Source organism: Hylobates moloch, unplaced genomic scaffold (genome assembly GCF_009828535.3).
Source record: "Hylobates moloch isolate HMO894 unplaced genomic scaffold, HMol_V3 SCAFFOLD_3, whole genome shotgun sequence".
Taxonomy (NCBI): Eukaryota; Metazoa; Chordata; class Mammalia; order Primates; family Hylobatidae; genus Hylobates; species Hylobates moloch.
The window spans coordinates 33,553,035-33,568,164 of NW_026652278.1; the positions used below are offsets into that span (position 1 = coordinate 33,553,035).

The 15,130-nt window shown below is 37.0% G+C and overlaps 1 protein-coding gene across 11 annotated transcripts in view; it reads left to right on the forward strand.

The window, feature by feature from the left end:
- ERLIN1 (ER lipid raft associated 1) overlaps window positions 1–15,130 on the forward strand; it is a 108,628-nt gene that overhangs the window by 12,775 nt on the left and 80,723 nt on the right. For all 11 annotated transcript variants that reach the window (XM_058436100.1, XM_058436097.1, XM_058436099.1 and 8 more), the window contains exons 6-9: window positions 686–811; window positions 2,476–2,549; window positions 9,360–9,418; window positions 12,934–13,025. In XM_058436100.1, the coding sequence (XP_058292083.1) occupies window positions 686–811; window positions 2,476–2,549; window positions 9,360–9,418; window positions 12,934–13,025 (351 nt within the window). The remainder of the gene's footprint in view (window positions 1–685; window positions 812–2,475; window positions 2,550–9,359; window positions 9,419–12,933; window positions 13,026–15,130) is intronic.

A 15,130-nucleotide genomic window follows, 5' to 3' on the forward strand; every position in this document is an offset into this window, starting at 1 on the left:
GCAGCATGTTTTTGTAGATAAAGAACAGGTTCTGACATGGTCTAGTATGTACCTTTTGGGCATGTCTAAAATTCTCTGGTTCTTAGTTTCCTAATATGCAAATTTAGGAGAATTCAGTGCTAATTTGTGTAAATTACCTGATACAAAGCCCAGCTCAGTTAATGTTTTAACAACTTTAAAAAATTGCCTTTTTAAAAATGGTCTTTTGCAACTGCTTTCTTCTTCTATTTCTACTGTTCCTCAGTTTGCCTAGTCTCTCTTTACCTCTTAGCTAAACTTTTGCAGTAATTGCCTTATGCTTTCCCTGCCTCTGATCTCTGTGCCTCTCAGTTCATCTTCACACTGCTGGCCAAAGCGTAAATCTGACTGTCATGCCTTTGCTTGAAAACTTTGATAGTTCCCTCTTACCTCCAAAATAATGGATACTTTAGTGTGGACTTTAAAGTTAGCCCGTTTGACGGGCTAAACAGCAGGTGTTTGGCATTAGTATTACAAATACAAGGGTATTTGGAAAATTGAGCACAAGCAACACATCAAGATTTGTTAGTTGTGGTTTTTGGTTTCACTATTTTGTTGGCACTTTTCCTCATGTGTTATATATCACCCTGACTTTTACCCTGGCTGAATTTGAAGGTACCTATGTCATTGTTGGGTAAAACAAACATGGGTTGTACCTCTCCTTCAGTGTTTGATATCGTGAGGAACTATACTGCAGATTATGATAAGACCTTAATCTTCAATAAAATCCACCATGAGCTGAACCAGTTCTGCAGTGCCCACACACTTCAGGAAGTTTACATTGAATTGTTTGGTAAGTGTCTTAATTCTTATATATGTAAATAGCCAATTGGAAATCTAGTTCAACTTACTTATTGAGGTTATATTGGTAAACCTTGGTGCTATTTAAGCATTTCTTCTGAATTTATCATAGAGCAATTGTCTTTAAAATATTTTTTATCTTAAGTTTAAAATTTTTTATATAACTCGGTAGAGATTGGAAAAACTACTCACAGACTGTATTCTGTTTTTACTGTAATAACTTATTGAAAATTAGCTTTGTTGGTGTTTTAATAGATAATTTGAAAAATTTAGAAACCTGTGTCTTGAGGCTCCCATTTTTGATGATTTGGTAGGAGACTGACAGGACTCAGCATATAGTTGTGTTCACAGCTAAGATTTATTACAGCCAAAGGGACAAAGCAAAATCAGTGAGAGAAAAAGGCACAACAGCAAAGTGCAGAGGAAAGCAAATGCAGGCTTCCAAGAGTCAAACATGTGCGTAATTCCCACAGCAACAAGCTGTGACAGCACATGTGAAATGTTGTCTACTAGGGAAACACATTGGAGACTCATTGCCCAGGGTTTTCACTGGGGGCTGATTATGTAGGCACCCTCTGCCTACCACATATCAAAATTCCAGACTCCTGGAAGGAATGCAGGTGTTTGGCATAAACCACATTGTATAAACAGTTCACAGCAAGTCAATTGTATTAGCTCTGGGGATGGTGGGACCCTTCTACAAATCCAAGTTCCTAAGTGCCAACCAAGGACGAGTTTACAAAAGGCCTTTCTAAGGATCGCAGTATCAGCCCTGCTTTCTTAACTCACTTCTGTACAACTTACTTTTCATTTATGATAGTGGAAGTTCTGACCAGGGAATGCGTTGTTGCTGTTGGTAGCTCACTTTTCCCTCCTGAAATTTTTAGTGAATTTCTAAGATGAAGGAATAAGCGAGAATAATCAATTTAAAATCTACCAATTGAGTCCTCTTTGGTGATTGTCAACCACTGAAGTGGCATATGAGGAAACTGATGGGTCCTGCTTTGTCTCACCACCAGTCATTTAAATAGTAAAAGTACCATTGAGGTGAATAGAAAGTGCATAGTTACAAGCCCAAGTGTTCATGCTGTGTGTACTTCAAATACTTTTCTATGAGCTTCTCTCTCTCTCTCTCTCTCTCTCTCTTTAAATCCAAAATAACAGTAAGGCTGAGATCCATGGAAATGAAGTTTCGTTATTTGGGAATTTGAGTAAAGATTTACTGAAAATAGAAATTTGCTTTTCTTTGAGAATCAGGATACATATTGAGTAAGAGCCCTGAATTAAGATACTAGAGATCCAGATTCTCCATTTATTAGATCAACATATTTTACCCAGTAGTTGTTTATCCAGTAAATAAGTCTATTAAGTTACCCAGGAAAAAAGCTTATCCATAGTTAAGTAATACATTTAGTGGGTGAACTTATTGGATAAACAGACTATCTGCTTGTCATCTTCATTCCTTAATTTCTTTATTAGATAATTCCTCACAATTTTTTTCCCACACAAAAGGGAAGTAAAGACAGTTTAAGCTCTGTAAAAGAATAGTACTGTGGAAACTTTAGGTCTAATAATGATTAGTTTTGTTTCATTATGAATACAATGTAAAAAAAAATTGACTATCATGAGATCTGTTGTTCTTGGCTTAAAAAACAGATCAAATAGATGAAAACCTGAAGCAAGCTCTGCAGAAAGACTTAAACCTCATGGCCCCAGGTCTCACTATACAGGTAAGTTCTTTTCCTAGGGAAGTTCTCTGGGGATTTTGAGAGCTTTGAGTTTGTTCCTTCTTTCATTGGATTGTTTATTCAGGAATTATTTGAGATGCTATGGTGATTTACAGAATACCTTTCTCAAGTTGACTTTAGATGTCTGCCAAAATAAAATACTCTAGTATTGTATTTGTGAACTCCTAGAGGGAACTGATAAGCTGAGGCTCTTACAAGGAAGTAAAATTCATATTTCTGCCATGTAAGAAGCATTAAGATACAGTAATGGTTACAATCAGTGTAAGCATAATCCTTTCCCTCAGTAAGATTATGAAAAGGGAGTTCAAGTGTAAGATTTGAACAATTCTGGAAAAAATAGTTATCACAAAGTATTAATTGACAGATGAATCTATTGAATGATTATTGCTGTAAGAGTAAGAGAACATTGGAAGACAGCATGTCTAGGAGAGGGCTGTGATTGAGTTGAGATTTTAAGTAGGTTTGGAAAAATTAATTGGATTTAAATGGGGGAAGAATGAGAAAGGTATTTCAAGTGGGAGAGAGAGTCCTAGTAAAAGCAAGGTAGCAGATGAATTTAGTGGTAGTGCTGATGGTGACGTTGGGAAATAGAATGGTGAGAGGTTTTACCCCTGCTTTTTTTTGGGTCACTGTGTTTTCCAGATTGTGGGTTGTAAAATCAACTTTAGTGAGTCACGAACAGCATTTTAAATAAAATGGAATAGAATAGGAAAAGAAATGGCATGTAATAAGTTTAAATATTCTGTGACACTTGTGTTTCACAGTGTGGCGGGGTAGGTGTTTATATTGGGCATCAGTGCAAAATGTGTTTCTTACTGTGTCCACAGTCAGTAACATTCGAAAGCCACTGCTCTGGATCCAGATGACCTAAGAAGTTGTATTGAGGCTTCTCTGGTGTCCTTTCTCAGGAGCTGTGGGAGACCAGTTGATTGTTGATTGTTGTGATGAACATTACTGCAACTAAAACTTATCACATGTCTCTCAATTCTTTACACTCAGCACCACTGCTACTGAGAGTGTGCGCTCACTGTGATTGTATGTGTTCGTGCTTCTCATAAACAAGACTGAAAGATAGGTGGGGTTTTCCTCATGGCCTCATTCATGCAATGTCATTATCTCAGACAGGAGCCTGAGGGTGAGCCGCCAGAGTTAAGGGGTCGTTTGAAATGTCCAGAGATAACTTTGTAAAATCCTCTGAGTTGTTCAAGTCAGTTGTAGCTGGAGTAGCTTTTTAATTTCAAAGATAGTGAATGTGAAGGTCAGCTCTTAGATTCTGCCCAGGATGTTACTCGGAGATCTAGCTCATTCAGCGGTTGTTTAGATTCCTTGCCTTATATTACTTAGCCATTTTTCTGTTCCCAGTTTTTTGCTGTTAAACAATAGTGTAATGAATGTTCATGATACATGTTCTTGTATGTACAAATTATCTTTCAAACTGACTGTACAAATGTACATTATTAACAGCAATATGTGCAAATAATTGTGACCCATGAACTCACCAACATTTGAAGCAATCAGACATACTGATTGTTACCATATGGATGGGTGGGCAATTATGTCTCCCTTTGATTTGCATTCCTTTGGTTAGTAATGAGGTTGAACATCTTTTGATATATTTATTGGTCATTTATACTGTCTTCTGTTGATCGCCTATTCATATCTTTTGCCCATTTTTCTATTGGATTGTTTTCTTTCCTACTGATTCGTTCTGTATAAATTTGGAATTTTTATACACACACGTTATTTATGTTGTAGAAAAAAGTTAGATACTAGGAAAATGATGAAGAATAAAATGAAATTCACCAGTAATCTTATTATGCAGGGATAACATCATTTGTTGTATCTTTCCTGACTGTTCTTAATGTATATGAACAAATGTTTGTAGATATAAATGCATACATGCTCAACTAAAGCAGAATCGTACCATACTTGCTTTTTTCACTAACATTGTCTATGAACATCTTTCCAAAACAAAAATATACGTTTGGTAAATGATTACTTTTAATGGTTATGTTTAGTGAATCTCTATGGTTTCATATTTTTTACTACTATATACATGTTGGAATGACCAAGCTTATATATTCTGTACATCTTTTTAAATTCCTCTCTTACAATAAATTCTTGAAGTGGGATTGATGATCAAAGTGTATGCCCTGTTTGGGGGCTTATTGATACATACTACCGAATCACCTTTTAGAAAAATTTTAGCAGCTCCCTCCCTCTCATTAGCAGTGTTGGTAAGCTGTAGTTCTTACACATTTGATTGCATGACTGTACCCAAATAATTAGCAGATGCAAGCTTTCCCTTTCTCTCTTAATCCTTTTGGAGAAAATTAGTCTGTTATTTTGTATTAATTATTGAAGTTGAATACCCTCGGTTAGCCGTTTTTATTTCATTTATAAATTGTTGGTTTTGTTCATTTTTTTAGTTAATGGTTTTTCTAACTGATTTTAATAAGCTATTTTTGGCTGGGCATAGCGGCTCACATCTGTAATCCCACCACTTTGGGAGGCTGAGGTGGGAAGCTCCCTTGAGCCCAGGAGTTTGAGGTCAGCCTGGGCAACATAGTGAGACCGCTTCTCCGCAAAAAATTTTTTTAAAAAATTAGGTAGGTGTGGTGGCATGTGCCTGTAGTCCCAGCTACTTGGGAGGCTGAGGTGGGAGGATGACTTGAACACAGCAGGTTGAGGCTGCAGTGAACTATGTTCATGCTGTACTCTTGTCTGGGCAACAGAGCAAAACCCTGTCTATAAATAAATAAATAAATAGCATTTGTATATAGAGAACTTGTTTTTGAACCTTACCCTTTGAGAGGGGTAGAATTTGTTTTTAAAAATAAACTATTTTTCATATGTTAGTTATTGTAGCTCTTTTTTATATTTATAGGAAACATTTTCTTCCAGTTTTTTCTTTGTTGTTTAACTTTGTTTTTTCCTTGCTGGTAACTTTGAAGTGTTCATGTTTTACGTAGTAATTTCAGTGATTTTGTCTTTATGGTGTGTTGCTGAGCTGGCATGTTTTAAGAGCTTTTCAACACCTTAAAAGTATAGGAATTAAAATTAGAAATTACAAAAATTGTATCTGCTTTTACAGTTGTATTCTTAGATTTAAATCTTTTAATTCATCTGGAACCCATTTTGATCTCAGTTGCAAGGTAGGCCTTCATCTCCATCCCCTCAACCCCAAATTGGGTAACAGCAGTAATTACTGAACAGTTTATTTTTCCATCTTCCTCCTTCTTTGAAATAGTTCTTATGTTACATACTGCATTCCATTATATACTAGAGTCTTTTTCTGAACTTAGTTCTGTTCCATTGATCTTCCCATTCCTACTCTTTCATTAGTTATTGAGTCCTTGGTCTTTTCTCGTCAAATCAAATTTTCTCCTGGTTTTTTTCGTCTTGTCAGTTAATGGTAACTCCTTGCCCTCAAGCCAATCTAGAAGTGTAGGAGGCATCTTTGACAATCACCTCACCCTCAGCATCTAATCAGTCCCTATGTCCTGCAGATTCTACCACCAAAATCCGTGTATTAATAAAACTGACCACACCTCCATCTTCACTGTCATCTCAAGCCAAGCTACCAACTCTAACCTTAACATGTGCAGTAGCAGTAGCCACCTGTCTTCTTTCCCCACTTTCACTTTTACCTTTGTCTACTTCATTTTCTGCACAACAGCCAGAGGATCTTTTGAATTTGCTTATATTTATTTGTTGTTTTTATAAAAAGTTATTGAATGAAAAAATGTAGTTTTGTTATACGTTCTTAAAGTGGTAGAGATCTCCGTTGTTTTAGGGTTTAAAAAAATTTTTAAATAATTTTTATATTTTTCAATAACTTAAGCATACCCTGAGAAGAGAAGAGCTCCTTTGCTTTGGTTGCCTTTGTCTTGTTATAAAAATTTTTTTACAATAGTTGGAATGCATTTTAAGAAGTTCAAGTCTGTTTTTGAGCTTTGTTATTTTTAACACATTACCATATGGTTGTGATAATTTAACTTTTTATTTTAAAATCTGGCAAGAGACATCATCTTTTAAAAAATAATGGCCTTTGCTGTTTCTGCCAGCTTAATCTTCCAGATGAGTTTTCATTATCGATATTTTCAAGCTATATCAGGCACCTAAGTAGTCATATACATGTTGTTTTGTTTTGTTTTGTTTTGAGACGGGGCCTCCCTCTGTTGCCCAGGCTGGAGTGCAGTGGCATGATCATAGGTCACTGCAGCCTTGAACTCCTGGGCTCAAGTGATCCTCCTGCCTTAGCCTCCCAAGTAGCTAGGAGTACAGTTACACACCACCACGTCTGGCTAATTTTTTTATTTTTTGTAGAGATGGGCCTTCGCTGTGTTGCCCAGGCTGGTCTCAAACTCCTGGCCTCACGCAATCCTCCAATATAAGTTAAAAATAGAAACATAGTTTATGGCTTTACTTTATCATATCAGCCTTTTTGGTTTTTAGAATTTCTGATTTGGGGGAGAAACTCATATCCTAAGTTAAATTAATACCGATGGATTTAATGAATTTTAATGCTGTTCAATATGTAGTCTTTTTTTTTTAATCATTGAAGAATGTGATTGATTCTTGGTAGATTTATCATATATCTACAACTTGAATTCACTGCCTTCTAGTAATTTTTGGGTTACTATTTTTACAGTCACTATTTTATTTTTTTCCTTTCCATATATTTATATCCCATTTTTCTTCTTGAAAAACTACTCTGGCAAATTAGAATGATGAAAATGGTCGTCTTTGATTTTTTTTTTCCTATGTTATTTAAGGGAGTGACTATAGTATAGACTGGCTTTTGATTTATAATATATGCTTAAAACCCAGGGGTCAGTTTCAATACATATATTCATTTCATTAGCCATTTTTTTCCTCCATTAACTCTATGTATGTGAGTGGGGTGGGGGCATTATTTTATTTTACTTATTTTATTATTTGAGGTTAAGAGCAGAGGTTTAATAGGCAAAAGAAACAGAAAGGAGAATAGCTGTATCTCCTGTGAGGGAGAGGGATGCCTGAGTGGGACTTCCCTGTCATTTTACTTTTAAAATCTCTTATGATGCAACTTACTCATGGTATCTGTACAGTAAGTGTTTATGTTTTCACATATTTGAAAATCTGTGAGATTTCCCAAGATTGGCAAACATGTAATATGTTCTTCAGCCTCATTCAGCAAAATAGGAGTCTTCAAAAGACAGTCCTGGCTGGGCGTGATGGCTCATGCCTGTAATCCCAGCACTTTGGGAGGCCGAGGTGGGTGGATCACCTGCGGTCAGGAGTTCGAGACCAGCCTGATCAACATAGTGAAACCCTGTCTCTACTAAAAAACAATACAAAAATTAGTCAGGCTTGGTGGCGCATGCCTGTAATCCCAGCAACTAGGGAGGCTGAGGCAGAAGAATTGCTTGAACCTGGGAGGCAGAGGTTGCAGTGAACTGAGATTTCACCACCGCACTCCAGCCTGGGTAACAAGAGCAAAACTCCATCTCAAAAAAATAAAAAATAAAGTCCTACTTTATGCTTCTTTTAATAAGGCTAAAAAGATATGTAGCCAGTCTCTTAATTAAATGCAGTATGACAGTGGTTCCCTTGAATCATATTAATCCACATTGGAAGTGATCTTATGTCTGCTAGTCACATAGTGAAATCTGACATCTCACAAAATCTGGTCCTGAATTTTTATTTGTCTTCTGGATGTCTCCACTGAGTTGTGAGGCCTCACATGTGTCACTGCCAGCGTGTTGTGAGTTCTTTCCACACAGCCTTCAGCTGCTTATTCCATTCCACTGTAATCCTTATATTTAGTTATGATAGTCCTCAAAATTACCTACAAATTTGACTCATCTATTTCATATAGGGAATGCTATATTGCTTAAAAGTTTTAAAAGCCTTTAAAGAAGACTAAGTGCTTGAAGACTTTGTTATAATACTTAAAAGGTTAGCCAGTTTTCAGAAGGAAAACTTCTTCACACCAGCAAAGTGTTTTTTGTGTGTGTTTGCAGTATAGGTGGGGCGGCGGGGTATCGTATGTTTAGTAAAATCAAAAGCTTTTGAGAGATCAAGTCCTTGATGTAGAAAAGTCAGCCTTCAAAAAACAGTACTGTCCAGGTAGATAATCTTAATTATGTCAAAGAACACTATGATTAGGGAAACAAAGTGTCTAGTAAACAGCCTCTACAAAGACAGACTTTGTTCTAAGTGAGAGTTCAGGAAGAAAGAATATAAGCTTTTAATTGATATTTGTTTTCCTTCAGCCACTGGGCTGTTTACTTATAGCAAGTACCAAGTGATTGCAGGGGTTGGAAGTGATAGATTAATTTACTCACTACTCACTGTATTAAATTGCATACACCAACCTGGGTTTTTTTGCTTGTTTTTGTATTTGACTAATTGTTTCTGACTTTACAATTTCAGTCTTGGAACTTTGCCTTCCTGGCTTCTTTGGCTTACAGGGTTGAAAAAGAAAGCAAAAGTGTCTAACGACCTTTGTAAAACATCTTTTAAGGGAGAACCTTTTTCATAAGGCAGTTGTTTCCTCAGTGGGTAGAGTGGTTGTTCCTGTAATCTGGCATTGTGTAAGGAAATAAGAAGCAGCTTGTCTTTGATTCTTGGTGTGATGGCATGAAAAGTAAATGTTCTGGTGGGATCCCCAAATGTGTTAGTAGGCTGCTATATTATAGCTGTTGTTTATTAGATTAGTATCATTTGAGGGGCTTTTCTGTAGAAGATTTAATTTGAAGATTTATCTTTCAAATATACTTTGGCTTTTTCACTTTTATTTTTTAGGCTGTGCGTGTTACAAAACCCAAAATCCCAGAAGCCATAAGAAGAAATTTTGAGTTAATGTGAGTAATATGCATGGGATCCCAATATTTCTGTTTAGGGCTGTCTGCATATTAATACTCCAGTCTAGAGGAAACATGTGAGATAATACACTCTGGGGTGGAGTATGTGTCTATCTTCTTTACTCTTACTATAGTAATATTGCCTATTCTTGTGTCTTAATTCCCACTAGACTCTTATTAGTGTTCTCTTTATGTATGGACAATTCAGGAGCAGTTTCAGTGGCTAAAGATACAGTTTGCTGTAAAACTATTGCTGGAAGCTTAAGGAGCTATAATTTTATATGAATAGTACCTTGAATTAAATATTTAATAGAGGAAAGAGTCCTGAAGCTGTTAGGGTTGAAGAGAGTGCTCATATTTTGTTTCTGTGTTGTAATGGTAGGAATAGATATCTTGTTGGTATAAAGTTTGGTTTTCTATCATATGTGATTGTATATGTAAAATTAGACCTGGTTCTTTATAATGTGCCTCTAGGGAAGCCTTGCTTCTGTTGACTCCTGGTGGTCTTCTCTTTTATGTATCCAGGGCTGGCTGGGAATGAGAAGACATGAAATTAGTTTCTAAGAGGATCCCTTTTAGAGGAATACTTACTGTGTTTGAAATGGCAATATTGTTTTCGTATGACTGGTACTGAAAAGAAGAAATAAAAGTCTTTAGGAAATTTGGCTGATATGTTAAAAGGGAAAGTATAAGATGCTGGAAAAACAAATTTGTACAAGTCAAGGATACCACAGATGTATAAATACTGGAAGTCCAAGGAGCAGTACTACTACTTTATGAGGTTATTTACTTCTGAGTCCTTTTTGTTACCATGCAGATTTTTATTGTTTTTTCTTCTTTTATATTTTCCTTTTCCCTCATACCTTCTCTGAGCTCATACAGAGTTTTATTTCTCTTTTTCTTAATTTTTTTTTTTGAGACAAGGTCTTGCTCTGTTGCCCAGGCTGCAGTGCAGTGGCACAATCACAGCTCACTGCAGTCTCAACCTCCTAGGCTCAAGTGATTAAGCGATCCTCCTACCTCAGCCTTCTGAGTAGTTGGGACTACCAGTGCATGCCACCATACCTGGTTAAATTTTGTATTTTTCATAGAGACGGAGTTTTGCCCTGTTTCCCAGCCTGGTCTCAAACTCCTGGGCTCAAGCAGTCCTCCTGCCTTGGCCTCCCAAAGTACTGGGATTACAGGCTTGAGTCACCACACCCTGCCTGTTTTCTCTTTTTCATTGTAGACAAGGAACTCTTCTTTTAAAAGTGTAGTGTAGAGTGCCAGGCTGGGTAGATTATGGATGTGATCCACTTATTTAAAAAATATTTATAGGCGGGCCGTGGTGGCTTATGCCTATAATCATAGTACTTCAGGAGGCTGAGGCCAGCAGATCACCTGAGGTCAAGAGTTTGAGACCAGCCTGGCCAACATGGTGAAACCCTGTCTCTAGTAAAAATAGAAAAATTAGCTGGACATGGTGGCAGGCTCCTATAATCCCAGCTACTTGGGAGACTGAGGCAGGAGAGTTGCTTCAACCAGGGAGGTAGAGGTTGCAGTGAGCCGAGACCACGCCATTGCACTCCAACCTGGGCAACAAGAACGAAACTCCGTCTCAAAAAAAATTTTATTAAAGACTCAGCATGTCTTAGGCTTTAAATATGATTGCTTAGGCTGGGCGCGGTGGCTCATGCCTGTAATCCCAGCACTTTGGGAGGCCGAGGTGGGCGGATCACGAGGTCAGGAGATCAAGACCATCCTAGCTAACACGATGAAACCCTGTCTCTACTAAAAATACAAAAAATTAGCCAGGCATGATGGCAGGCGCCTGTAGTCCCAGCTACTCGGGAGGCTGAGGCAGGAGGGTGACGTGAACTCAGGAGGCGGAGCTTGCAGTGAGTCGAGATAGTGCCACTGCACTCCAGCCTGGGCAACAGAGCAAGACTCCATCTCAAAAAAAAAAAAAAAAGGTTGCTTCTGGTGATGGAAAAATAAATATTGTATGTTTTCTGCTCTCAAATAAATCATAGTATTCAGACTGTCATTTGATGTCTTTATCAATGTTATCAGAGGAAAGAGGGGAAACTTTGAGGGGAAGTGTTTTGGGGAAACTATTGGAGTTACTTTTCAGACAATTCTGGATCTTTCGTAATTTTATAGACTATTGGAATTCCAGAATTAAAAGCTACCTTGGGATGATCCAGTATAACCTTGCACCTGATAGTAGTGTTTTCTTATACCATTTCTGCCACGTTTGGTTACCCAGTAGCTACTTGTACATGCTTAGTAATATGCCAGCCATTTCCATTACAGGTTTAGTATCCCTTATCCGAAATGCTTGGGACCAGAAGTATTTTAAATTTTGGATTTGTAAAGATTTTGGAATATTTGCATAGACATAATGAGATATCTCGGAGATGGGACCCAGGTCTAAATATAAAATTTTATTTATGTTCTTCCTTGTTGGTATAGTGGTTAGTTATTTATTTATTTATTTATTTATTTTTTTTTTTTGAGACGGAGTCTCGCTCTGTCGCCCAGGCTGGAGTGCAGTGGCGCAGTCTCGGCTCACTGCAAGCTATTCTCCTGCCTCAGCCTCTCCGAGTAGCTGGGACTACAGGCGCCCGCCACCACGCCCGGCTAATTTTTTGTACTTTTTTAGTAGAGACGGGGTTTCACCATGGTCTCGATCTCCTGACCTCGTGATCCGCCCGCCTCGGCCTCCCAAAGTGCTGGGATTACAAGCGTGAGCCACCGCGCCCGGCCAAAGGTATTTATTTATGTCCCATGTATACCTTTAGCCTGAAGGTAACTTTATAGAATATTTTAAATAATTTTGTGCATGAAACAAAGTTTACCGTAAGTGCTTATGTGTGGAATTTTCCACTTGTATCATAATGTGGGCTCTCAAAAAGTTTCAGATTTTGGAGCATTTTGGATTTCAAATTTTCAGATCAGAAATGCTCAACCTGTGTTAGACACTGGAAGCCTTAGAAAATTCTCCTTACTGTAAGCCCCAGTTTACTACCTAATAACTACCACCTAGTTATATCTTCTGTGCAACAAATATGGTCACTGCACATGGGTGCCCACCTGAGGAGGGCAGAGGCTGAAACCCAGCTTCATTCTGCATGTCAAACCATGCACCTGTGGAGCTGCATCTGCCCAGAGGCTGGTGCCATTTTCTAATTGGCACAGAGCTGCTGTATGGACTAGCTGGAGGTCTAACAGCAAAGGAAGTATTGATATATTCCCTTCCAAATCACAGGCTTTACACAATACAACTAGGAGAAGAAAGCCAAACTAAAATTCAAATGTACTAAATTTTTTTCCTATCTCTGGGTGACTTTGGGCAAATCATTGAATCTTTCAACCTCAGATTTATTATAAGTAAATAAAGTAACACCTCCCGTAATGGGTCCAAAAGCTCGTGTTGAAAAAACGGTTCTCTGACTCACTATAGGGTCAGAATTACTGACTGTGACTGCACGTAAGAGAATCATTTCTAATTTTTATAACATTTTGCTTCACAGGGAGGCTGAGAAGACAAAACTCCTTATAGCTGCACAGAAACAAAAGGTTGTGGAAAAAGAAGCTGAGACAGAGAGGAAAAAGGCAGTTATAGGTACTTGGATTTCTCTCTGAAATGATTGTCTCTAAGTACATTTGTTGTTTGTCCTGTTCTTTGTCAGTCTCATTTTGGGTATCATGGGACTCAGTAAGATTGCATCATAGGTAGTGGGGAATTCTGGACTGTCCACTGTACATTCAGGTGTTCTAAAGCCTTTAAAAGTAGGTGAGACCAGTACTTAATGATGTGCTGTGGCTGTCCATCATGTTGTTAGATGCTACTGTTGTCTCTTTCAAGAACAGGGAGAATGGAAAGGGTTTATAGGCAGCTTGAGTCTGTGGATAGCATTTTCATTTGTACAGATTAAGAATAGGTAAGTTTTTTGACCAAAGTTTCAGATCGTAGTATGCATCCTTGTTGTTGACATGCACTTAGTTTTACCTGGATAGTGCCGTTTATGAAAGCATGGCAGGATTGTTTGCAGTTCATTTTGGATTACAGTGGCTTCCCTTATACTCTAGGTCGCTGTGTATTAGATTGCCCTATTTGGCCTTCGGTTGATGCTGAAAGTTTAAGACATCTTTAATTAAATAATTCAATTATACAGGAATGTAAAGAGAACAATATAATGAAAGCTTAAGATTTTGCCTTATTCCCTTCAGATCTTTTTTTTTTTTTTTAAGAAAAAAATTAAATACCTGTTTGAAGCTTCCTTTGTATGTTCGCTGGTCCTACTCCTTGACTTTTCTTCTCAGATTAACTTCTGAAGTTGATTTATATCCTTTCTGTCCATATTTTTATACTTTTACTGTAAGGGTGTAACAGTTTATAAAATTGTTTTACCTGTTTGAAACTACAAAAATGATACCAAACTCTTATTTTACTACTTGCCTTATTTTCACTAACATTGTTTGAGTTTTATTCATATTGATACATGTAGATCTAGGGTTTTTTTCTTTTTTTTGGCATTTTATCCTTATTCTCTGTGAGATGGTAGATCGCTTATTTTTAGCTGCTATATTTTTCGTTCTATGAGCGGGCCTAGTTTTATTGTAATGAATTACCAATGAAGAGTTAGGTAGTTTCTAGTTTTTCCTTATTACAAACACTGCCACAATAACGTTCTTATCCAGTGCCTCCTGGGTACAGTGTACATGTGCAGGTTTCCATAGAGTAGCATTACTCAGTGTATGGTGTGGGCCAGTGCCCTATCACCAGCTTTTTGTTTCTGAGCCTCTATGAGATGAGTACAGAAATTGAGAACGAGTGTTTAGAAATTTTTATAGCATTTTAATACAGCAGTTTTATGTCTGTTGAATCAAAAATTAAAAATCAGAGCTTATATATTTATGTTTTTGTTTTTTAATTTCTTTTTTCTAGTACTACAATTTTTGTTATAGTTTACAATTTATTGGTTCCTCATAAATTGAAATACACACACAAAAAGGTAAGGTACTTTTCCACAGGTAGTTTGAGAAGTACTGCTCTAGAATAGCTATCTCAAAGTAGAATTGATGGGTCATAGGGTAGCATGTCTTCACATTCAACATATTGACAAATTGCTCTCTCAAGTACTTCTTTGATTTTACCGTCTCTTCAACAATATTTGATTTCCAGTTTCTATGCTGCCATATTTGAATTCCCATTTCCACACATCCTTCTCGGTCCTTGGAGTTATCAGACTTAAAAATTTATGCCAGTTTAATGGAAGACATGGTATCACATAATTTCAATTTGAATTTCCCTGATTGTTAGTAAAGTTGAATATTGCTTATCGGTCATTCAAGTTTCCTTTTTTATTGTTGTTATATGAATTGCATTTTTTGATTGCTTTTTTGAGTTGATTTGTAAGAGTCCTTTCTATCTCCTGGATACTGATCCTTTTTCAGATTTATACATTTCCAACATCTTCTTTCAATTTGTGGCTTGTCTTTGAACTTTACAGTGTCTTCGATATACATACATGTGTAGTTTTTGTGTAGTCAAATTCATTAGTCTTTTCCTTTATGTTTTGTGCTTTTCCTATCTTAAGAATTCTTTCCCTAGTCCAAAGTAATACTTTCATTCTAAAAGTTTGAAAGTTTTGCTTTTCATATTTAAGTCTTTAACTCATCTGGAATTTATTTTGGTGTTGAGTATGACATAAGGATTCAGTTTAA